Source organism: Onychomys torridus, chromosome 1 (genome assembly GCF_903995425.1).
Source record: "Onychomys torridus chromosome 1, mOncTor1.1, whole genome shotgun sequence".
Taxonomy (NCBI): domain Eukaryota; kingdom Metazoa; phylum Chordata; class Mammalia; order Rodentia; family Cricetidae; genus Onychomys; species Onychomys torridus.
In genome coordinates, this window is record NC_050443.1 from 84,181,498 (window position 1) to 84,203,335 (window position 21,838).

At 45.6% G+C, this 21,838-nt stretch overlaps 3 protein-coding genes across 7 annotated transcripts in view; 2 read left to right on the forward strand and 1 right to left on the reverse strand.

The window, feature by feature from the left end:
- Nucleotides 1-307: 307 nt before the first annotated feature.
- Nucleotides 308-5,013, reverse strand: Arfip2 (ADP ribosylation factor interacting protein 2). Of its 4 annotated transcripts, none has more exons than XM_036206688.1 (8): nucleotides 4,891-5,013; nucleotides 3,967-4,107; nucleotides 3,679-3,775; nucleotides 2,917-3,035; nucleotides 2,528-2,749; nucleotides 1,829-1,986; nucleotides 1,507-1,681; nucleotides 308-1,074 (listed from the first exon to the last, which is right to left on the reverse strand). In XM_036206688.1, exons 2-8 carry the CDS (start codon nucleotides 4,063-4,065, stop codon nucleotides 919-921), a joined length of 1,026 nt encoding a protein of 341 aa, XP_036062581.1. In that variant the 5' UTR covers nucleotides 4,066-4,107; nucleotides 4,891-5,013; the 3' UTR covers nucleotides 308-918. The 4 variants fall into 4 exon arrangements, with proteins under 4 accessions (XP_036062581.1, XP_036062582.1, XP_036062585.1 ...); XM_036206689.1 differs by having other exon boundaries at nucleotides 4,786-5,013; XM_036206692.1 differs by lacking the exon at nucleotides 2,528-2,749 and having other exon boundaries at nucleotides 4,786-5,013.
- A 106-nt stretch (nucleotides 5,014-5,119) lies between these two features.
- On the forward strand, nucleotides 5,120-8,050 carry Timm10b (translocase of inner mitochondrial membrane 10B). 2 transcript variants are annotated; one of them, XM_036193283.1, is made up of 4 exons: nucleotides 5,120-5,214; nucleotides 5,367-5,462; nucleotides 5,638-5,838; nucleotides 7,743-8,050. In XM_036193283.1, the coding sequence occupies exons 1-3, from the start codon at nucleotides 5,188-5,190 to the stop codon at nucleotides 5,812-5,814; spliced, it is 300 nt and encodes a 99-aa protein (XP_036049176.1). In that variant the 5' UTR covers nucleotides 5,120-5,187; the 3' UTR covers nucleotides 5,815-5,838; nucleotides 7,743-8,050. The 2 variants fall into 2 exon arrangements, with proteins under 2 accessions (XP_036049176.1, XP_036049167.1); XM_036193274.1 differs by lacking the exon at nucleotides 7,743-8,050 and having other exon boundaries at nucleotides 5,638-5,879.
- A 3,529-nt stretch (nucleotides 8,051-11,579) lies between these two features.
- Dnhd1 (dynein heavy chain domain 1) overlaps nucleotides 11,580-21,838 on the forward strand; it is a 77,679-nt gene continuing 67,420 nt past the window's right edge. The window contains exons 1-4 of the mRNA XM_036188379.1: nucleotides 11,580-11,634; nucleotides 17,129-17,261; nucleotides 18,061-18,247; nucleotides 18,458-19,280. Coding sequence (XP_036044272.1) covers nucleotides 18,184-18,247; nucleotides 18,458-19,280 — 887 coding nt within the window. The 5' untranslated portion in view covers nucleotides 11,580-11,634; nucleotides 17,129-17,261; nucleotides 18,061-18,183. The remainder of the gene's footprint in view (nucleotides 11,635-17,128; nucleotides 17,262-18,060; nucleotides 18,248-18,457; nucleotides 19,281-21,838) is intronic.

A 21,838-nucleotide genomic window follows, 5' to 3' on the forward strand; every position in this document is an offset into this window, starting at 1 on the left:
GGCTTAACCCAGTGCCTGGCAAATAAAAGCACTCAGTAAACATCAGCTGTATGATTGAATGCATGATGGTTAGCCAGCCCAACCCCCTCTGGACCCTGCGTTCTTCAAACCTATAAATGTCTTGGTGCCAACGGGTAGAGAAAATAAAGCTTTGGACTCTAACTAGGACTGAGGGGGATCGGGCCTTCAATAGCTTCTGAAACTTGGCCACAACTCTTTTGAGTTCATAGGAATTGAATGCATGATTACTGAGAATCCCTTACCAATCCACCCTCCTCTAGTCCCCCACAAATTGACCTCACTGGGCCTGCTTTTATGAAAGGTTTATTCCTAGTGCTAGAACCCAGTCTTCCTGGGCTCTAAGCACAATTCAGCTGGATGGGTGGATGAGGAGAGGGCCCATTCAGATGCAGGGCCATAAATGGGGCTCCCCATTTTCCCCACTCCTTTGGTCCCAGTCCCCTTCTCTACAATGGACACCCATCGAGGAGGGACAAAGGGTATTGGAGGCAACACTATTGGCCCAGAAGAGCCCAAGAAGAGCTGCCATTGGCTGACAGAGCCTTTCGAGGTCCTGTCTTTGGTGGGGGCACATCCCAAGAGCTGGGGATAGGCCTGAGGAGTGATGCCATTGGCCAGGGAGTGTTTTGTCATAGCCTTTGGCTGTGAAGTGGAAGGAAAAGATCTGGAAATGAAGCCCAGTGGCCGGGAAGATAAAGGACAGGGCAGCTGCTTCTGGGCCGACAGGCCCTCTTCAGACCACAGCAGTATGGACAAAACTGGTGTCAGACCCCAGCCAGGAAAGGGGAGCCCAAGCCGAAAAGGAAGTGGCAAGGGACATCCCGTGTCCAATCTCCTCCACCCTGGGGCTGCCCCGCCCAGTGTCCTTCTTGATAGCCAAGTTGGGCTGGGAGCCGCTCACTGCTCCTCTAGCCAGGAAGGCTTCTCGGCTCCTGGAGGCCGCAGCTTGATGTTGAACTGTTGCAGGGTCTGCTCCAGTTGTTTCTGGTTCCCAGCAAAGTAGGCAGACACCGCATTGTGGAAGAGCAGCAGCTGTTTGTGCATCACCTTGATCTGGGGGCCCAGCAGGGTCAGCTAAGGCTGGACTCAGGCACCCTTCTTGAGGGGCTGTGCCTAAGCCCAGAGCATTGACCAGGGCATACGGAATCTGCTCTGACGGTGCTTTGGGGGTGGGACTTTCCAAGAAGTCAAAAGAGAAGGGGCAATATGGAGAAAGAGGCCTGACTTGACTTGCTGGGCCAGGGCTCTGGCACCCCAGCTGAGGGGCAATTTTTTTCAGTTGTGTTCCTGGGACTAGTAGCCAGATCCTCAACACAAAAAGGCCAGTGATCAGGAAGGTGACCAGAGAGGGCTCAGGTATCAAGGGGCTAGGGGAACCCACTCCGCAGCCAGGCTGCATCTTCCCACCCAACAATCAGGAGGGTCTGAAGGGAAGGGTACTGTCAGATGGGAAGGTTATTTAGGACCAAGGGAGTAGGGCAGCACCTTGTTTTCTTCCAGGAACTTGAGCTTGATGGCCACATCTCCCCGCAGCTTCTCATATTTGTCCCGATGGGTCTGGAAAGTGGCCTGGGCACTCTCAAGCCGACCGCGTGTCCCTGCATCCCGGGGGCCTAGGCTCAGCTCCTCTAAGTCTGTCCGGTAGGCATCATATTCCAGCCTGGGGAGGGAGTGATAAAGGCTGGTCTCCACCTCTTCATCCACACACATATCTCCTTTTCTTCCTGAATTTGTATGCCCCCAAATGTTCCAATTGTCTCCCATGCCAGCCAACTTCTCAACCCTTGAGCCCTGTCAGTGCCCACACCTGGCAGCCTCATACTGTTTGACAGTCATGAGTGTGTCTTCCATGGTCTTGGTGACCAGTGTGTTGATGCTAGAGACAAAGAAGTTCACAGCCCCTAGCAGCGTCTCCCCATTCTTGCACAGCAGCTTTTGCGTCTCTGCATTATAGCCAAATTCCTCCTAAGGGTAGAAGGGAGGCACAGGCCTTGAGTAACAGTCCTTACCTGATTGGAGCTGCAGAGCCCTTCATTTCCCTCCGTCCCCAAGAAGAAACAGCCATCAAAACTAACACCACCAGACTGCCTCTAGCAAGGCTCTCTTAGCCACAAAGTTAGTAGGGGCGCCTTGGGGATGCCTGGGGTAGGAATGTGGAGGTAGAGTTCTTGGGTAAGGATACAAGACAGGAACAGGAAAAGGTAGTGCAGCAGGCAGGGGATGGGCTCTGATTAGGCCAAGCACCAAAGGCATTCTTGATGATATGGAGAAGGGTTACTTGTGAGGCATCAGTGCGCCCTCTCCCACAACCCCTCCAACTTTTGGACCTCTGTACAAACCCTTAGGCTGCCTCCATAGGTGAGTGATGCTGGGGGCAGGACTGGGCACACCCCAGAGGGGTTCTCCCTGGGGGCTGCAGGAGGGAGGGAGGGGGGGAGGCTGAGGAATGCCTGTCTGGAAGGGCCAGGGCCCGGTACCCCCACCCTCTTTGTTTTGGCTGAGGCACCTGAAGCTCTGGGGACTTCTGGCTGAGGTCAGCAAAGGCATCACCTAGTGCATGCTGGGTCTGCAACAGGCTGTAGAGGTGGGCTGTCAGTGCCCGGCCCAGCTGCAGGACACTTTCATACTTGCGCTTCGTCTCACGCAGCAACTCAATCTGCAGCTCTAGCTCCAGATCCACAGTCCGGGAGCCTCGGCCAAATCTCTCTGATAACAGCTGCTTTGTGCACTGATTGGGAAGTGGGTGGGAGGTCAGAAATCTAAACTCTGCCCCAACCCCAACAAGTAACTACTCCAGCACCCCCATTCTCTTACTCATAAGACTATGTATTAAGATCTGGGGAAAAGAAAAAGGTACCCATGGAGAGTTTCTGGGAGGAAGTACTTGACTCTTACCTTATATGTGTTGATGCCCCATTTCTTGACAATGTCAAACTTCTCTCCGGCAATGCCCCGGGCCACCTCATCACCAGGGCCAGAAGGTGAGGTGCTGTGAGATGGATGGCGGCCAGACCCTAAAAGACCAAGTCCTCTGACACCAGTTTCTCTCACATACAACCAGATACTTCTGAGACTTCACTTAATTCCCTCCCAGCACATGAAATGACCTCTCTGAAGGAGAAAAATCTAGACAACCGCATGCTTCTGCTCAACCGGGAGCAAGGACTTATGTCCCGACAACCAAATCAACTCAATGTATGTATTTGGCATCCTTGGCATAGGGTAGGAGTGTGTTGGTAGACAGGGGAAGAGAAGACAGAAGCAAACATGATGAATGGAACTGGCATGGTCAAAGCTGGTGGGCACCGAAAACAGGGAAGTTGGTTTATATTTCCAAGTAGAGTTCTAGTCAGTACAGGAGTCAAAAATAAAACTCTGAGAAGCTTGCAAATTGGCCTTAAGCTCCAGAGTTCTTGTGACCGAAAGGTCTTAACTTGGCTCAGATGGTGGCGCCGAGAAGAAAAGACAAATGAGATAGCTTCAAGACTAAACGGCAAGTGGGAAGCAGATGATAAACTTTGAGAGCTGCTCTGGGATTGGACAGTCTATGGATTTCACACTATCAGTTCTCAACTTTCCTGTATGTGTCCTAAGGCTCCACTACAACTGTCCTAGCCTCCCTTCCACTCAAGCTTCCCGTCTCTTTATCATTCATACCTGTGGGGATGAGTCCATCACCAGAGCCCCCATAGCCACCAGATACAATGCTCGTTTCATTGAGGTTGGGTCCTGACACCATCACCTGCTGGAGGTCCTATAGGTCAGAGAAGATGGGAGTGGCTGAAACATTCTGGGGACAGAGACAGTACATAGTAAAGTCTGTATAGAAGATTTGAAAAGTATGAAGGGGGTTAGCTAAATGAAGGCTATTGGGATGGGGACAGAGAAACATTTAAGAGTCAGGATTGCTAAATTGAAACAATTAGAAGAATCAAACAGAAGCACCTGCTCCAGCCCATCATCTTCTGGAAGCTGCCCAGCTTCGCCATTTCCATGGATGGGGATCTCCATTGTAGCTGCCTTCCCTAGGATCCCGTCCGTCATGGCTAGGGAAGGGACTGGAGTCAAGGTCTCCACCCCAGCACGCTGTAAAGCCCAACACAGACAATTCTGGAAACTGGCCAACACTCCAGAACAAGGAGGCCTTCCCTGTGTTCTCAGAAGTTTCAGAGGTTGTCCTAGGACGTGGGTGCCCCTGGGGATCAGCCACCACTTTTTTGCTTGACTATGTGTATTTCTCCTCTTCGGAGTACATTATTTCTACAGATGCATGGATACCAAAGCCTCGGTGTCTTCTCCAAATGCCTAACCTCACTTTTAGTAACCATTCATGCAATTAGTCACTCAACAAACATTTAGTGAGTCCCTACTACGTGTGCGATGCTGAGAATGGGATTACAGCTGTGAGGACTGGGGGGAATGTCTTGGGGCTGTCTGGGAACTTAACCCTGCACAGGCATGTTTACCAGGAGGCAAAACCCTTCCCTAGGCTCGGATGCTCACTTGCCACTCAAGCATGCCCTATAATCTCTGTTCTTTCACACCCTTTTGGTGTTCCTTCTCCTCTTCCTTCAGATGGTCTTTCCTTTCTCCATCTCATGCACCTGCCTCCCTCCTCGGGCCCTCCCCACCAGGCCTTAGTTGAAGCAGTTGATGTGTTCCTGGTGTCATTAAAAGCCTCTCTTTCCCAGGACACAGACAGTCCCTTCCAAAGTCAGTTTTTGCCTCCCAGATGTGAGAGGTCCCCGCCACCCCCACACACACCTGGGCATCAGGTGTGTCCTCATCCTTGCCAAGGGCTCAGGGCATCTTGCCCTCAGCACAGGTTCGTGCGTCCAACTTCCCTTCGTACAAGTATGTCCTTCTCACCTGGGCCGGGCCACTCTTCCCCTCAGGGCGCGAGGCCCGGACCGCGCGGGGACCTCGGGTTCCAGTTCCCGTCGCGATCTTAGCAGCAGGTCAGAGATTCGGCGGAAGTGACGTACTCTCTGGGCAGAAGAAGCCGGCCACGTCGCAGAGAAAAAGGGCGGAGGTGACGTTAGCAGTCATGGGCAGGGCGATCCTGGAGCCACACCTTCAAGTTCTCGGTGACTTGGGAGAATTTACTTCCGGGGCGACTCCGTGCACCCAGGGCGGAAGTAGCGTGGTCCGCGCGCCCTGGGCGTGATGGAGCAGCAGCAGCAACTAAGAAACGTGAGTGAGAGTTAAGTTGTTTTTCGGGGTTAGACGTGAGGTTTGTTTACTGGGGTACACGTAAGGACCCCCCGCCAGAGGGGGAGGCAGGCTGTGCTGCGCACCCCGGGAAGCCTCGGCCGTGGTGAAGTTTTGATCCTCTTTCCTCTCAGTTGCGAGACTTCCTGTTGGTCTACAATCGGATGACAGAACTGTGCTTCCAGCGCTGTGTGCCCAGCCTGCACCACCGAGCCCTGGACGCTGAGGAGGTGAGGACTGTGGGGACCCCAGAGGTGACAGTAATGTGACGCGACACGCATTCCCTTCCCCTCTGTTTGCACCTCGTTCTTCCATGACCTCACCCCTCGGCTGGGGACCCGGGAGGGAAGGAGGAGGACTTGACGGGATCCCCTTAGTCTCTGCTTACATCCCTCTTCCTTCCAGGAGGCCTGTCTGCACAGCTGTGCTGGGAAGCTCATCCATTCTAACCACCGCCTCATGGCCGCTTACGTGCACCTCATGCCTGCCCTTGTCCAGCGCCGCATCGCGGACTACGAGGCTGCCTCGGCCGTGGCAGGTGTTCCTGCAGAACAGCCCAGAGACTCACCATCAGGCAGCTAGCCATCCTCTGCCCCAAGAGAGAAGGTGCTTGGATGGGCTCCTCTATGAACCTTGGGCTTGTCGAAATTTGTACAGAGAGACTGAGCCTGAAAGCTGGACACTATTGCTCCGTTGCATGGAGCCAATAAACTGGGCTTTTACTCTGGTTGATTTTCTGGGCAGGAACTTTTGTCCATTTATTGGTACCATCCTTTATTCTGTTTTTAGTGCCTGTCTACTGCTCTGGGCCCTGGCAGTTGAGAAATTGCCTTCCGTATGTAGAAGGACAAACTCAGCATTCCCAGATCCCCAGCAGAAGCATAGGTAGTTTTAAGGTTGGTAATAGCAAGGGGAAATTGGTTCCAAAAAAGAATTGTGCTGGATCTAGGGGAAGAAAACAGTACTACAAAAGGCTATAGCCACCACTTCTTAGGAAATCAGTGAAAAACAGAACAAAGACAAGCCTCTAAGAATTCAGGGATATTGTCTAGAATTCCAATCATTTCCCCAGTTTACCATCTTAATATTTCATGTCTGTGTGAAATCAACAATAAAGACTTTAAACAAAGAAGAAGGGCTTTCTTCTTACCTTCCAGGCAAGTTAGGAGGACTACATTATTCAGATCTCAAGAAGAGAAACCTAAGGGAGAGGAAGATGGTGGGGGGGGGGGGGGGGGGGGTGATAAATATAATCTGTGTGGTCCTTAATGTTCCCTCCGTGTTTTCACTGCTTGTCTGGAGTCTTCCTCTCCAGCTCTCTACCTTCCACCTTACATTGTTCTCACTGTAACCGATGCCAGCTTCTCTATTCTTGTTTCTTTACTGCCCACTCCCTTTGTGGGTTTCACATCTATATTTAGAAGGATACCTCTTTTCCTGGCCCTGCCTTTTCCATGACATCATCCCTAGTATGGGGATGGGGAAAGAAGGAGGATGTGGCGGATACCGTCATGTGGGGCTTCAAGGATAATGACAGGATGCAGGGTGAGCAACAGCATGGGGTCTCTGCATTTGAGATTGTTTTACTGGGGGTTAAACTCAAGGCCTTGTGCATGCCAGGTAGAAACTCTAACAACTTAAACTACCCATTGCCTCCTCACTTAACAACCTAAACTACCCATTGCCTCTTCACTTAACAACTTAAACTACCCATTGCCTTTTCACTGCTTTCCTTAATCCCATCCCATCCCTTCAAGTATGGCGACAGGTGGCCACTTTGATTTTTTACAGAGGAATTACATTTTAAATTTCCAGCCCAAATCAACCATTCACAAAGCAGATTTTTGCCCCACCTACAGGTCAGAAAAATGCATTTATTTATTTGTTTGTTTGTTTGTTTTGGTTTTTCAAGGCAGGGTTTCTCTGTGTAGCTTTATGCCTTTCCTGGAACTCACTATGTAGACCAGGCTGGCCTCGAACTCACAGAGATCCGCCCGGCTTTGCCTCCCAAGTGCTGGGATTAAAGGTGTGCGCCACCAACGCCCGGCTCATTTTATTTTTGAGATGCAAAACTGATTGGAAATCATGATAACTAAAGATGATCTTGAACTCCTGATCCTCCTGCTTCTACCTCCCAAGTGCTGGCCAGCCAAAAAAATTGAAATTCTTAGTTGATGCCATGTTAAAATGCAGCTCTTGCTCCAAGCCTTATTATGCATGTCTATAAGCCCAGCACATTACAGATTGAGAATTGTGAGTTTGAAAGCAGTCTGTGCTGTATATCAAGATCTACTCAATAAAGTGCAGCTGGAACAGTAATCCCCATATTCTTTTTACTACAGCAGGGTATTTCTCAAAATCATGTCTGTTGAGTATGTTGTATTACTTCCATTTAACAGGTAAAGAAGAACCCAGAATGTATGAGAGCTCTGTCTTATACACAATTCTTTGAAAATAGGTTCTAGTGTGTCACTGCTTTTTCCTTTTTTTTTTTTTTTTTTCCATTTTAGGTGATTTTGCCATGGAGTCCATTGGCCTTAAACGTGATCCTCCTGTCTCAACCTCCCAGGTACTGGGATTACACACATGGACTACAGCTGATTGCTAGATAATTCTTTAGGAAGATGAAAATTGCTGACAAGGAGCTTCCCTGTAGAGTGACCTCATGTCTGCCTGACAAAATTCACTCTTTGACAAGTATAAATGTAAGTAAAGCAGTGTATGAACTTCTTAATTCCCAAAGACAGGAAGGTGGAGACCCAGGATATTGTGTTGCTGCTGGGGGAGTTCTACAGCAGCATCTGTATGTATCCTTTCAATAAACATGTATTGTGAATTGTCTGTTTCCTTTCTTCCCATGTCACATGGTTAGTAATTGCTGGAGAATGACTAGGAAACAGATCTGCCTGAAGCCCACTCTCTTTGACCTACCTAAACTTTTTTTTTTTTTAAAAGATGGTCTCACTATGCAGTCTCACCTTGAATTCAAATCCTTCTGGCAACTGTGCTGGCATCACACGTGTGCTCCCCACACTTAACCCACAGAGCTCTTACATACACAGTATCATCTTTGCATCGTCTGCCTTCAGTGTAAAAACAAATGTGCCTCCAAACTGACCTGTCAGTCCTTTGCTACCTTCAGTCTTCTCTTCTTTCCTTCAGCACTTAGGAGAAAACCCATTCCAGCTCTCCCACGTTCTGTAGTTGCTGGTCCTTTTCAGGTCTTGTCAGAAAGTGATGGCCATTGGCATAGTGAGAGCAGGGCAGTATTCTCAGACACAGCAGACAAGAACAGTTTGGATTTTTTTTTTTTTTTTCTGGCAGGGGGTTTTGGGAAGTCAAGTTCAGGGTTTTCTACATGCTAAGAAAGGGCTCTACCACTGACCTACATTCCCAACCCAGGAGTTAGTTTTGACATAGCCTTACCACACTACAAACATTGGAGGCAGACATAGTGGTCCCGTCATTGTGACTTTAGAACTTCACTGCCTGTTCCTTGGCCCAATCTGTTTGCTTTAAAGCTGTTTATCCATGGAGCCCTCTCATTGTTTTACTCTGCTCATCAATTCTTTTTTTTCCCCATTCCTCTAAATAGCTCTTGGTTCTTCCCATCCACTAGTTAAAGCTTTGATGTTTACACAAACAATCCATTCAGTAGTTAGGATCACTTAATTTCTTACCTGATACCTAATGGCTTCTATTCTGTCTTAGCTATCCATTTAGTTATGTCTTGGATATTGTCATCATTCTAAACTCAATGTTGAGGATGTTATTACTAAATCAAAATGCTATTTCTTAAATTGTATTCACTGACCATATTCCGTAGGCTTGGTTTAGTGAGTCACTGTCCCCATTGTCATTTGAGTTTACTGTAGCTTTCATATTGTGTTTTCTCTCACTAGCACTTGACTTTAAATTTCTAGCCAGCTTAAACCCCCATGACTTGGTTTGTTTTTTGCTATCAGCTGAAATTTTTTTGTGCCCTGCCCTCTTATGAAACATTTATGTCTGCATTTGAACAGCTAAATGCTACTCAAGGAAATCACCATATTTATGGTTAAGTTCAAATGGAATCTCAGCTCTCAATCTCATTGATGTGTTGTGTGTGTGTGTGTGTGTGTCACACACCACCACACTCAGTGATTTTCTGTTCTTTACTGCTCCCTAAATAACTTTTTTTTCCCTCTTGAGACAGGGTTTCTCTGTGTAGTTTTGTGCCTTTCCTGGAACTCACTCTGTAGCCCAGGCTGGCCTCAAACTCACAGAGATCCGCCTGCCTCTGCCTCCCAAGTGCTGGGATTAAAGGCTTGCGCCACCACCACCCGGCCTAAATAACTATTTTAAGTCAGTATTTGTAACCCTCTTAACCCCCTGTTTTCTTTCTTTTTTTTTTCCAGAGCTGCAGACCGAACCCAGGGCCTTGTGTTTGCTAGGCAAGCGCTCTACCACTGAGCCAAATCCCCAACCCCCTGTTTTCTTTCTGTAGGCCATATTATTCCTCCATGAGGAAAACAAAGCTATCTGTAGGTAATCTCTAGTATCCTACTGCTGACCCATCTGCATCATTTTTTCCCCTTCTAAATAGGGAGAAGCCCTCTTATCTAATGCCATGCCCATGCTCAGGCTGAGTCTTAGTCATTTCCTACTTGAATGCTTCCAATTTTCTCTTCTTATTCTTGTCAGTTTCTAAATATGCTAAGGATTCCACTGTTGAAACATACCTTTAGACCTAGTTTCCATTGGGTTACCATCCTGTTTCTCCCACTTTACAGCTATATCTGAAACACAGTTGTGTCCACCTTGCAAGTCATTCTCCATTACCGTTCTTCAGACTAGCACATTTTGAGTTCTGTAGTCCTTACTCTATTGAAAGAGTGCTTACTAAGATCACCTGGGTGATAACCTTGTATCTGTAAATCCATCGATGCCATTGGTGCTGTTTTATAGTTAGTTTTTGTTGATATTCCACCAGTGCCTTGATTCCACTCTTAAGTTTTACTCCTACCTCTTTAACCACAGTGTCTTAACCTCCATAGTGTGCCCACTCTCTTCCACAGTATAGTCTTCTCTAGGTCATGCTCTTTTTCTCTTAAATTTTTCTAGGATGGTTTCATTCCCCTACTTTGGGTTTTAAGTACTGATAACTCCCAGATCTTCAAGCTACTTGATATCTTCACTTGTGTATCTCAGGAACACTCCAAACCTAATTTTTTTTCCTTTTAAACTTTCCTTTTATTCTTGGTATTCATTTAGTTGCAGAAGCTAGAAACCTAAGTACATCCTTCTTTCTGATCTTCTCACTCAATTGCCAAATCTTACCTTACATTTCTAAATATTCCTTGATTCTGTTTCTCTCCATTTTCACTGTGATCTTCCAGTATTACAATTACACTGCTGCTTCTCCCTATGCTTAGTGTTGCACACTTTTAACCTATCTACTCCTCAACCAGAAAACATGCTTAAAACCATTCTTGTGATTAAAAAAAACTAGAACTTTTTTCAATGCTGGGGACTGAAACCAGGGTTTTGTACATGCTATGTGAGTGTTCTACCCAAAACCTAGAGTTCTAGTCATGATTTATAGAGCCTTGTATAATCTAGTCCTACCTCTGGCTTGATCTTAACTATGAAGTACTATCAACCCTATTTGTTGAGTTGACTTGAATCACACTTCACTTTTTCTGTGCTCCAGCCACACTGGTCCATGGTCCTGTCTTGCACTGTTCTAAGGGCCTTTGTACTTTCTGCTTCCTGGTTCATGATGCAGGAGAGAAATCATTACTTTACCTACTAAACTTCCTAATCCAATTGTCATTTCCTTAAAGAAGACTCCCCAGATATCAGCTCCCATAATTCTTTGTGTATTGAGTGTGTGATACTCTTTAATGGTTTGTAACCTCATGAAGACAGAGTACATGACTTTATAACTCACACTGTATCTTCATCAACGTAACTAGTGTGTAGCTTTTAGCTTCTTTCTTGTTCAAGTTACTGTTAACAAAAAAACTAAGAGAAATTTTGTTTTATTGAATGATATAGAAATGAATTTGCAATTGTAGCCTTTGCCAATAATTTAGAATTTGAGTTTTGTTTTGTTTTGTTTTGTTTTGTTTGTTTGTTTTGAGACAGGGTTTCTCTGTGTTATTTTTGGTGCCTGTCCTGGGTCTTGTTCTGTAGACTAGGCTGCCCTCGAATTCACAGAGATCCACCTGGCTCTGCCTCCCGAGTGCTGGGATTAAAGGCGTACACCACCACTGCTTGGCCAGAATTTGAGATTTTTGTTGTTGTTGTTGTTGTTTATTTTTGGGTTTGTTGTTGTTAAAACAAGCTGTCACTATATTGCCTAGGTCTTGAACTCCGGAGATGTAAACTCATTCAAGAGAGAATTCACCACAGACCAAAGTAAGGCTACCACCATAGTCAAACTTGTTGAACTAATGATTTATTGGGATTACTAACAGGAGCGTGCATAAGGGCTTACTTACAGGACCAGAAATGACTCCAGGACAGCACATAACCAGAAGCCTAGCCCAGCATGTCTGAGAGTTCACAAAAGCTAGAACCTGGGGCAAACTGCATGCTTTGCAGGCAACTCAACAGATCGAGAGTGTCTGTTCCAGACAGCTTATCTTGTTTGAGAGTGTCTCTTAGCAGTCTTTGCTGTATATATATGCTTGGAGAGGGATGGGCCTAGTGCATCTGGTCAGATTCAGGAACTTTTAAAACTTTTGAGTTGTTTACTTCCTGAGTTTGAAGGAGATTCCCTGCAGAATGGAATACTTCAACTCTCTTCGTTAAGCAGCTTTCCTCCAAGATGTAGTTTTGGGTCTGGGAAAAAATTCCTATACAACACCATGCTAGCCTCTGGAATGCTAGGAGTATAGGAACAAGCTGCCATGCCCAGTTGGACATGTTATTTTCATCCCAAAACTCACTGGATGGTATCTTCTAACACTGTACGATCAGTCATCACTTGAAGGCCCATCTCTAGCAGTTTACTCTTCCAATTTGTAGGTCCTCTGATTCTGTGTAAATATTTCTTAAACACTTCATCTCCTTTTATCAGCAGCTTAATTTAACTTTCATCAGTTCATGATACAGACGACCGAACCTGTCTCCTAAGCCTTTTGTTATGAGTCCAGATCTCTTTTGATAAGTTGGAACCCAGCTCAGTTAATGATAACAAAGAGTCAATAACAGCAACTTACCATGTTTTTATTTCTTTTAAATAAAACTAGTCCAAAGCTGGTATGATGGCTTTACAATCATGAGACCTAGGCTGCTTCACCGTTTTTCTGATGGTTGTGTCTGAAATATCCCCCTCATTCTTGTGAACTAAGTTGGAGCTTTCTTCATCACATTGACCTTTTAAAGAAACAGAATGGATCAGAATTAGTTGGTGAAGGGTATGCCCTCCTCCCTGGAAGTTGCATGTTAAAAGTTTCTCATGTGGCCAGATCTTGTTATAAGGGAGGCTAGAACTGTAATCTCTGTTACCAGTCATTTGCCCAACTAAAGATTAGGGGTTCTGTTTCTAAGGAAGAGGGACTTAACTTTAGAAAGACCTACCAGTTCATTTCCCAGACTAGCCAACTGTGATACAAAATATAAATTAACTACAGCATTCATTTGCTTATTGGCTTTTGTGACATCAGACTCAGCATCAGAACTGGGGCTTTGTCTGAACAGGTCCCACATGGCCTCTCTCATCCTTAAGCCTCTTTCTTTGGTTTTTGTTTTGTTTTTTGTCTTTTGCTTGCCATAAAAAGGACATGTTATTTTGGTTCTTGAACACATTTTTCTGATCCTGAACTCTATCTTCGCATTTCTGGGTAGATTTCACACTCTATGTATTTACATATGATTCTGATGTTAAGTTAGCTGAAGAAAAAGAAGAGAGAGAGAGAGAGAGAGGTGTAGTATTTGTTCTCTTGGAACTTAATGTGTAAAGATCAGTATAGGAAAAGTAAGTACAACCATGGTAAGTTTTATATACAAGAGTATGCTGTAATGGAAAATAACACAAGTACAAATTTACCTGTTTGCGATATGAAGGTCTTCCTTGAAGAAGTGATTTTTTTGCATTTATTTTTATTTTTATGAGAGTAGGGAGGGAGAATGTAGGCTGAGTTTTCCTGTCCTGATTGTCTGCTACCAAATAACTGACTCAAGAGGCTGAATATGAATTATAAATGCTTGGCTGATAGCTCAGTCTTGTTACTAGCTAACTCTAACACTTAAATTAACCCATATTTCTATTTGTGCTTTGCCACGTGGCTCATGGAATTATATATTACATGAAGATGCATGGTAATGGGGAGATATCATAGCTGTTATTGCACAAGAAGTTTACAATAAGAAACAGCAAATTCATTCAAAAGACAAAAACTCCAATAAGCCTTGTGTGATGGCTTAGTCATCTACCAGAACCCTTAGTTCTGATAGGTTTACCTTTTGAACATTAGTTGTCACCTGCTGTATACTCCCATGGCCTTTTGCTACCAGCAGCTCTCAATAGTTTTTTACTCTTTACTCTTTGGGGGCCCACCACCCAGCTCCCAAATAAATACACAAAGATGTACTCTTTCTTATGAATGACCAGCCTTAGCTTGGCTCATTTCTAGTCAGCTTTTTTTAATTAATTATCCCATCTACCTTTTACCTCTGGGCTTTTACCTTTTTTCTTTTGTTTTTGTTGTTTTTGTTTTTGTTTTTGTTTTTTTGTTTTTCAAGATAGAGTTTCTCTGTGTAACAGCCCTGGCTGTCCTGGAACTCACTTTAGACCAGGCTGGCCTCAAACTCACAGAGGTCTGCCTGCCTCTGCTTTTACCTTTTTCTGTTTCTGTGTATCTTTTCTTTCCTTCTTATTCCATGTCTGTCTGGGTAGCTGCCCCTGGCGTCCTCCTCTCCTCCTTTACTTGATCCTCACTCTTCTCGATCTTTCCTTCTATTTATCCTCTCTGCCTGGCAGCCCCACTTGTCCCTCTCCTGTCCAGCTATTGGCTGTTTACCTCTTTATTAGACCAGTCAGGTATTTTAGGCAGGCAAAGTAACACAGCTTCAAAGTTAAACAAATGCAACATAAAAGAATGCAACACATCTTTGCATCATTAAACAAATATTCCACAGCATAAACAAATGTAACACATCTTTATTAATATTCCACAACACAGCAGGAATTATTGAACAGAATTCCCATCTACTTTTGCCTATCTGAAAAACTTATTTTAAAACCTAAACTTCCTGAACTTCTGCATCTTGGGGATTCCTCACAAAAAGAGTTGGTTGTTTGTGCCTGCAGTTTTTGTTTTTTTAACTCTGCTCTTCTCCCAGACAAATACATGGAGACTTATTCTTAAGAGTGCTCAGCCTTAGTGTGACTTGTTTCTAGCTAGCTTTTCTTAATTATCCTGTCTACCTTTTGCTTCTGGGCTTTTACCTTTCTTTATTCTATATGTCTTTCTTTCTTACTCCGTGGCTAGCTGTGTTGCTGGGTAGCTGCCCCTGGTGTCCTCCCTCCTCCTTTTCTTGATCCTCCCTCTTCTCTTTTCTCCTATTTATTCTCTCTGCCTGCCAGCCCTGCCTATCCTTTCTCCTGCCTAGCTATTGCCTGTTCAGCTCTTCATTAGACCACTCAGGTGTTTTAGGCAGGCAAAGTAGCACAGTTACATTCTAGGACTAACAGAAATAACAGCCCAGACCACCACATGCTAGTCTCCTGACTTAAGATAAATTCTACAAGGAGACACCGCCTAGGTCAGGTGGACCTCAAGTAATGGCTTTGCACACTTTAGCTCAGACCCTCCTTACAGCCTTACTAACTTTGTAGACCTCTAATTCCTTACCTAACCACTTCTAGGAATATTTAGATGACCTTCTGCGCTGACAGCAATGCACAGCCAGAACCCCAGTTCAAGCCTCCCTATAATTATCATCATTGGCAGCATCCAGCCAGGTCCATCCCCAGACAGAGGAAAATACCTTATCAGAGATACCTCTGTACTCTCTAAGAACAGACTTAAGCATTCAGGCTACCCATTTAAGAAGACCTGGCGGATGTGCCAATTAAGCTTAACTTCCTCTTCCAAATCTTACCTCTAGTTCCAGATCTCCCTTTAACTATTACCAGAGGCATCCAGTTGTACATAGGTTGCCTAGCAACCGAGCACACTTTCCCCTATCCTGCAGAAAAAAACGGCAGATAGCTTGGACAGAAAGAAACCACAGGAAAAAAGAAGGCAGTTTTATTTTCTCCCACTGACCTAGCAACTTATAGATTAACATTTCTACCAATCACATTTAAGACTATAGTTGAGCACATAAGATCCCTCTTCTTAGATATTACCTGAATTTAGCCTTTAGTTAATTCATTTCCCCATTAGTCTCTTCCCTTTTGGGTTGCAAATGATAATTAACAATTACTGCCCCTCTATGTGATTCTTATCACACTTCCACCTGACTGTGGAAGCCTGGCTTTGCACTGCCAAGGGATTACTACTTGTAAGAGTATATAAACCAGGACTCCCAGGGCGTGGGAGGACGGAGAAGATGATTTGGAAGAATAAATGACTGGACTAAGAACTTCGTGTGCTGAGATTCTATTTCCCAAAAATGGTCCTCACCGTTCGTGGTTCTCTCCTGAGCCCCCGGGATGTGTATTAAGGCTGGTCCCTCTAATGTTATACAAGACAACAGCTTCTCACAGTTAAATAAATGTAACATAAAAGAATGCAACATATCTTTTAATCATTAAACAAATATTCCACAGCATAAACAAATGTAGCACATCTTCAACTAATATTCCACAACATATGCCCTTATTTGTTCTTCCACTAAACCCTCTTACGTGTCTCATTCATGTCAATTATATCAAGCTCTATTTTTTCTATGACTCTAAGTATTTTACATACATAATATCATTTAATCTCAAAACTGTCGCGATAAGTATACACTATTTTCTTCATTTTCAAAAAAATGAAGCCAAGTGGTAAAATCAGTGTTTCAATTTAGGCAGTCTGATCCCAGAACCAGTCTGACTCACCGATTAATATTGTTTGCATTGATTCATTTTCCCATAAATATTTTATAATCACCTACTCATGATACCTAGCACTAAGGACTGGGGATAAACTAAGGGGCAATAAGAACAAATTAAAATCTTTGTGACTATGGATGGAGCTTATATTTTAGTCAGGATAAACAGATAATAAGTAAATGTATTTTTTTAAATATATGAGTATGTGAGATAAAGTATGGAGAAAAATAATTCAGGGTAAAGAGGATAAGGAGAGTACTGACTTTCTACTGGGAAGTTAAAGAACTCATTATAAGAGGATATTTGAGGAGAGACTTGAAATAAAGTCTTGAGAACATGTGGAGAAAATGTTCACTCTTCTATACTTTTACTAGTGAGATGAGCCAACAAGGCCACACCTCCTAATCCTTTCCAAACAGCTCCAGCAAGGGAGCAAACATTCAGATATATGAGCCTGTAGGGGATATTTGCATCCAAACCACCATAACCACTGAAAAGCAAGATTAGATATAGGCAGTCCGATCCCAGAAGCAATCTGACTCACCGTTTAATATTGTTTGCATTTTTTACCCAGGTTTGGCCAAGCAAATGAATGACATATGCAGCTGCTAGACTGTGCCCTTATTAAAAAGAGGTGTGCTTCTCTTTCTCTCTCTTTCTTCATCTCACTAGTTGGAATGGGCCTTAACAGATGCCGGGGTGAACTCTCTTCGACCCTGACAGCAAAGACTATTTCCATAACCTTTAGGGAAGCAGAACACTCTGGTCATTGCCCTAGGAATTCTTATACTTGAATATAATGTGAGAACAAACACTAAACTTCTAATTGAACATGGTACATAAGCATATCCTTTCACTTAGGAGACTGAGGGCAGAGAAGTCATAAGGTCAAGGCCAGCTTCTCTTTCAAGACTCTGGAGACTGAGCCCGGGGCTTTGACCAGGTGGGGCAAGTGCTCCATCACTGAGCTACGCCTCCCGCCCGTGGATATCTGGTAAGTATCTCGGACTTAAAACTTGAAATATCCGAAATCAGATGCCTGACTCCCACCCCCCTTCACCCCAAGCCCTGCTGTTTTTAACCATCTTCCCCATCACAGTTCCAGCATATCAAATTTCCACTGGTTAGGGCAAAATCTTGGAGTCATACCTCTCTATCACAAAGAGGTAGGACAGGGTTTCTGGTTTTCAATAATTAAATCACTCCCAGGTTCTCATCCCCAACTTGTTGTGTAGCTTGTTGAGAGGGATAAAAGATTTTTATGTGGGCTTCTTTGTGGAAGGTGAGGCGGGACAGACAGATATACCGTCCGGGGGGGGGAGGGGAACCCGCTCTAGACGCCCTAAATGCTGTGTGTGCCCCGAGTCAATCTTGCCATTTATTCTCCCGCCCAGATTCTCCTTGGGCCGGGTTAGAGGTGGCCTGCCGGTTTAACCTGGGCTCTGGGGGCCCGCCCCCAAGCCCCGCCCACATTGCATGCTGCGCCCCCCGCCCCCTCCTTCTGGCTACGGCTGAAGCTTGCGCCTCCAGGATTCTGTAACGGTTCTAACTGCTGGGAGCAGGTGGTAAGGCTGAGTGGACGTGTGGATGTGCCGCCCTGATTGCTCAGCTCTCCCTGCTCCACTGGCAAGCCCGGAGCCGCCCCTTTCTGCCTCTTCTTTCCTCCAGGTGTCCTCACCTGCAAGCACTCAGCAGTTGGCTTTCCGCTCAGCGCCTTCTCTGTCTGTGGCGAAGACTTCAGGTGACAGTTTTGCCGCCTCTGAGTGACGACCCCTTTGTGTCTCCTTTTCCAGGCAATTGCCAGCCGCCACTCTGAAGGTTGCCTGCTGTGAATGAAGTTTTCCAGACAGTTTGCTAGTGTGTGTCGGTGTTAAGTGACTGAGTCTAAGTTCACTCACTACAGCGAGAGCTCCGCCATGAAACCGCATCCTCAGACCTGTCCCCCTTCCCCTCCCATGCCTTCTACATCCCGCAGGCCAGGTGAGACAGGGCATTGGAGGGTGGGAAAGAGCTTTTGGCAGGGAGGGTTGCCTCCTCGGACCTGTACCAGTCCTTGACAGCGAGGGGCTCAGGAAAGGCCCTCTGCTGGTCTGCCTGTGCCCTGCAGCTCTATCCATCTTGCTGTCCTAGCCCAGAGCCTGAACCTACCTCCCACCCTCCACCCTGCCCCAACAGGGTTGGGTCACACAGGTGAGACCCAGCAGCCAAAAGCCTGGAACTGGCATTTGGCCCCTGAGCTGTGGGCAAGATCAGTTCGACAGCAGTTGAATACCTGTCTCCGCTTTACTCTGGAAGAGAGGAATGTACCTTCGTCTCCCGATAAGCCATCATTTGATACCTTTGAGTCTGGGCTCACTGAGTGTAGCTGCGGCAGCCAAGCACATACCTGGGACTGTCGGAAGAAACTGGAACTCCTTAAGGCAGTAGTTGAATCAGAGCAGCGGACCTCGCTGGAGCTGCTGATGTTTGAGCTGCGGTCTCTGTTGTCAGCTGTGCTGCAGGATGGCAGCAGTGAAGCTTGGCGCTATCTGCATGCAGTACTGGGCCTGTTGTCTCCATATCGTGAGATGCTAACTGGTCAACTCGATTTGCTACCCTTATTAGAGCAGCTGTACTGCTGGGCACCCAAGGTCCAATCCGAACTCCACCTGGACCTGCTAGATGCCATAGACAAGGCCTTTCCCCCAGACAGCTCTTTATTATATAGTTCCTCCCATGTTGACTGCCTTCCCTGGATGAAGAGGTCTCATAGAGGGCCTCCATACCCAGTATGCCCTTTTGTGAAGGCTCGGTGGGGTGAGAAACAAAAAAAGGAACTGAGTACGTGGCTACGTCCATTGACACTGCCTGAGCTACAGCACTGCTTGGGCATTGTTGGTGCTGAGGTGGCCCTAGAAGAGACCCAGTGGCTGGATAGCCTTAGTCTCCTGCCCTTGGCATTGGCGACAGACATCCCTGTACAGTATGAAAGCAGTGATGCTGACCGCGAACAAGAGGAGTCTGCTGGGAGAAAGTGAGTGGCCTGGTCCACAGGGCTTTGAGTAGAGGAGAAAAAAGAAATTAGTTTTAGGTGCCTGCAGGGCCACTGGCTCCTTGAGTCCCCTACTATGGCTCTTCAGTATTAACCCAACTCTAAACTGAACTGGACTAGGCTGCACCCTTCTTCCTTTCCTTTTTCTTTTTTCATTTTTATTAAGAAATTTTCTACTCTACATACCACCCACAGATCCCACCTCCTCCCTCCTCCCACCCACCAGCCCTCTCTCCCAAGCCACCCCACATCTCCCAAATCAAGGTCTCCCAAGGGGAGTCAGCAGAGCCTGGCACACTGAGCCTAGGCAGGTCCAAGCCCCTTCCCACTGCACCAAGGCTGTGCAAGGCTTCACACCACAGGCACCAATTCCCCTGCCCATGTACCAGGGACGGATCCTGATCCCCCTGCCTGGGTGCCCCCAAACAGTTTGAGCCAAACAACTGTCTTCCATATCCAGAGGGTCTAGTTCAGTGCCATGGGGGCTTCACAGCTACTAGTCTACAGTTCATGGGCTACCACTAGTGTGGCCAGACACCTCTGCACATCCTCCCATCATGATCTCCATGTCCCCTGCCTGCAGAACCCCTCCTCTCTCTCATCTTGGGTTCCCTGGAGCTCAGCCTCCTTCTTCCTTTTCACTTGCAAAACAAAGCCATTGTCTCAATGCTAATCCATGGGGAAATACTGAAATCAAGAGTCAGCCGATTGGAAGCCAAAACCTTGCAGTTTCCACTCTTCTGTGGTTCCAGAAGCTTCCTTGGGGTTCATTTTCTCTGTCATTTATAATCACTGAACCACAGTTTGGGGGTTATCTTGTGGTGGTCCTGGGTGCTAGATATAGATAGGGGCCTTGGTTACTCCTAGGGACTGCTTGTCTGAGCAGTCTTTTCCCACAGGTCTATGTGAAATATTTCAGGCCCAAGGCAGAGCACTGACTCTGAGTCATTTTCCTGTTCTGACAGGATGGGCTGGCCTTTTGAGTAATAATCCATTCCTTCCAGTTCCCCAGTCTGGCTTCCAAAATTCTAGGACTTCAGAATGCCTAAAAGATCCTTTCTGGGAGTTCTTTGACTTTAGTCTGGGAACTTCTCCCTAGCTCTGGTTTTCTTGATATTTTGTAACTTGTCTATGATACATTCACTGTCTAGAAAAAAACAAAACAAAACAAAACAACCCTAGTTTTGCCTTTAATCAAACATGACTTCCTCAGATTTTGCTTTTAAATTTATGGCTGGATCAATTTATGACCTTTCATGAAGTCTCAGATCCCTAATGGCAGGTTCCTGTAGCTGTGAAAAAAAGTGGCTAATGTTAGCAATTTATGTCTTCAGTCATCCCAGCATAGCTTTTCTTCTTCAGAGTGGCCCCAAGTCTAACTTTTCTCTCTTGGTAGACCTTAATAGAAATGGTCATTGGCTGATAGATCAAGAAGGAATCCTGGCAGTCAATCTCTGAGGTCTAGCTAATATAATTTATTTTACTGTTCTCCAGAACTGTCCTCCTAGGCCCTGATTCATTTAATGGCTATTATTAGATACTTGGATGTATCTAAATGCTGGGGATGGAAGAAATTAATCAGACAGATTCAGTTCTTTGGAGTCTTACAGTTTGGTGAGGGATACATTAGGACAAGTAAGATATAATTAACAAATTGTAGTAAGTAATATAAAACAAAAGGCTACTGGCTATTGTCTGTGTACTCTTGCTGAGACAGGGTTGGGAAAGACACATGGAGATACAGCAGGAGTAGAGGATTTGGGTAGAAATTAGATTAATAAAGTGGGTTGGGAGGTAAAAATTTGTCGGAGAGGCAGCAGTTGGTAGTATGAAACACTGCCAGGATTTGTGATGAGGAAGCCAGATGATAGTGCACTTGGGATTGAATGGGAGACAAATGGAAATAACATTTTACTATTCATCAAGATTGGCTTGAAAGAGATAAAGACACTAGGACCAGAGTTTGAAGTAATTCTGGCATCTGGATGGGACTCTTGTTAAAGTAGAGGGATACTTACAGCTCTTAAGACACAGTGTCTGAGAAGTAGGTACTCCATCAGTATTTGTAGACTAAAAGAGAAGAGGAAATTTAATAGAGAATAGCAAGGGATCTAGCAAACACATGAGAAAGTAACCCTGCAGAAAATAAAGGGCACACTGCCCTTCAAACTGGGGAGACAGAATGACAAGGCCAATGAAACCAAGGGAGTTAGTTCAGAGTCAAGAAGCTCAGGTTATGCAGGCAAAGAAGGAAGAATGTGATGAGATGAGGCTAGGCAGGGCTGAGCACACAGTTAGGCACAGCAGGTTGAGGGGCTGGGAATAGCAGTTGTTTGTACATGACATCAAAATGGAATGAGCCCAGAATTTAGACTGGACACTGTGGATCTGTTCAGGAGGCAATATTTCTGGTCTTGTGATTATGTAACCTCACTACTAAGGAAATATGGTTTTTGTTTTTTGTCATGCTAGGGATCAATCCTGGGTCCTCATTGCATGTGAGGCAATCGCTATACCACTGAGCTGAATTTTTAGTCCTA

Bases quoted from the DNA above. Each gene is read 5' to 3' on its own strand.
- Timm10b (XM_036193283.1), top strand. From the start codon at position 5,188: ATGGAGCAGCAGCAGCAACTAAGAAAC. The intron at 5,215-5,366 runs GTGAGTGAGAGT...CTTTCCTCTCAG, and splicing joins AGCAGCAGCAACTAAGAAAC to TTGCGAGACTTCCTGTTGGT. The intron at 5,463-5,637 runs GTGAGGACTGTG...TCTTCCTTCCAG, and splicing joins GAGCCCTGGACGCTGAGGAG to GAGGCCTGTCTGCACAGCTG.
- Arfip2 (XM_036206688.1), bottom strand. From the start codon at position 4,065: ATGACGGACGGGATCCTAGGGAAGGCAGCTACAATGGAGATCCCCATC. The intron at 1,987-2,527 runs GTGCCTCAGCCA...TTCTACCCTTAG, and splicing joins AGAAGTCCCCAGAGCTTCAG to GAGGAATTTGGCTATAATGC. The intron at 1,682-1,828 runs GTGTGGGCACTG...CTCCCTCCCCAG, and splicing joins AAACAGTATGAGGCTGCCAG to GCTGGAATATGATGCCTACC.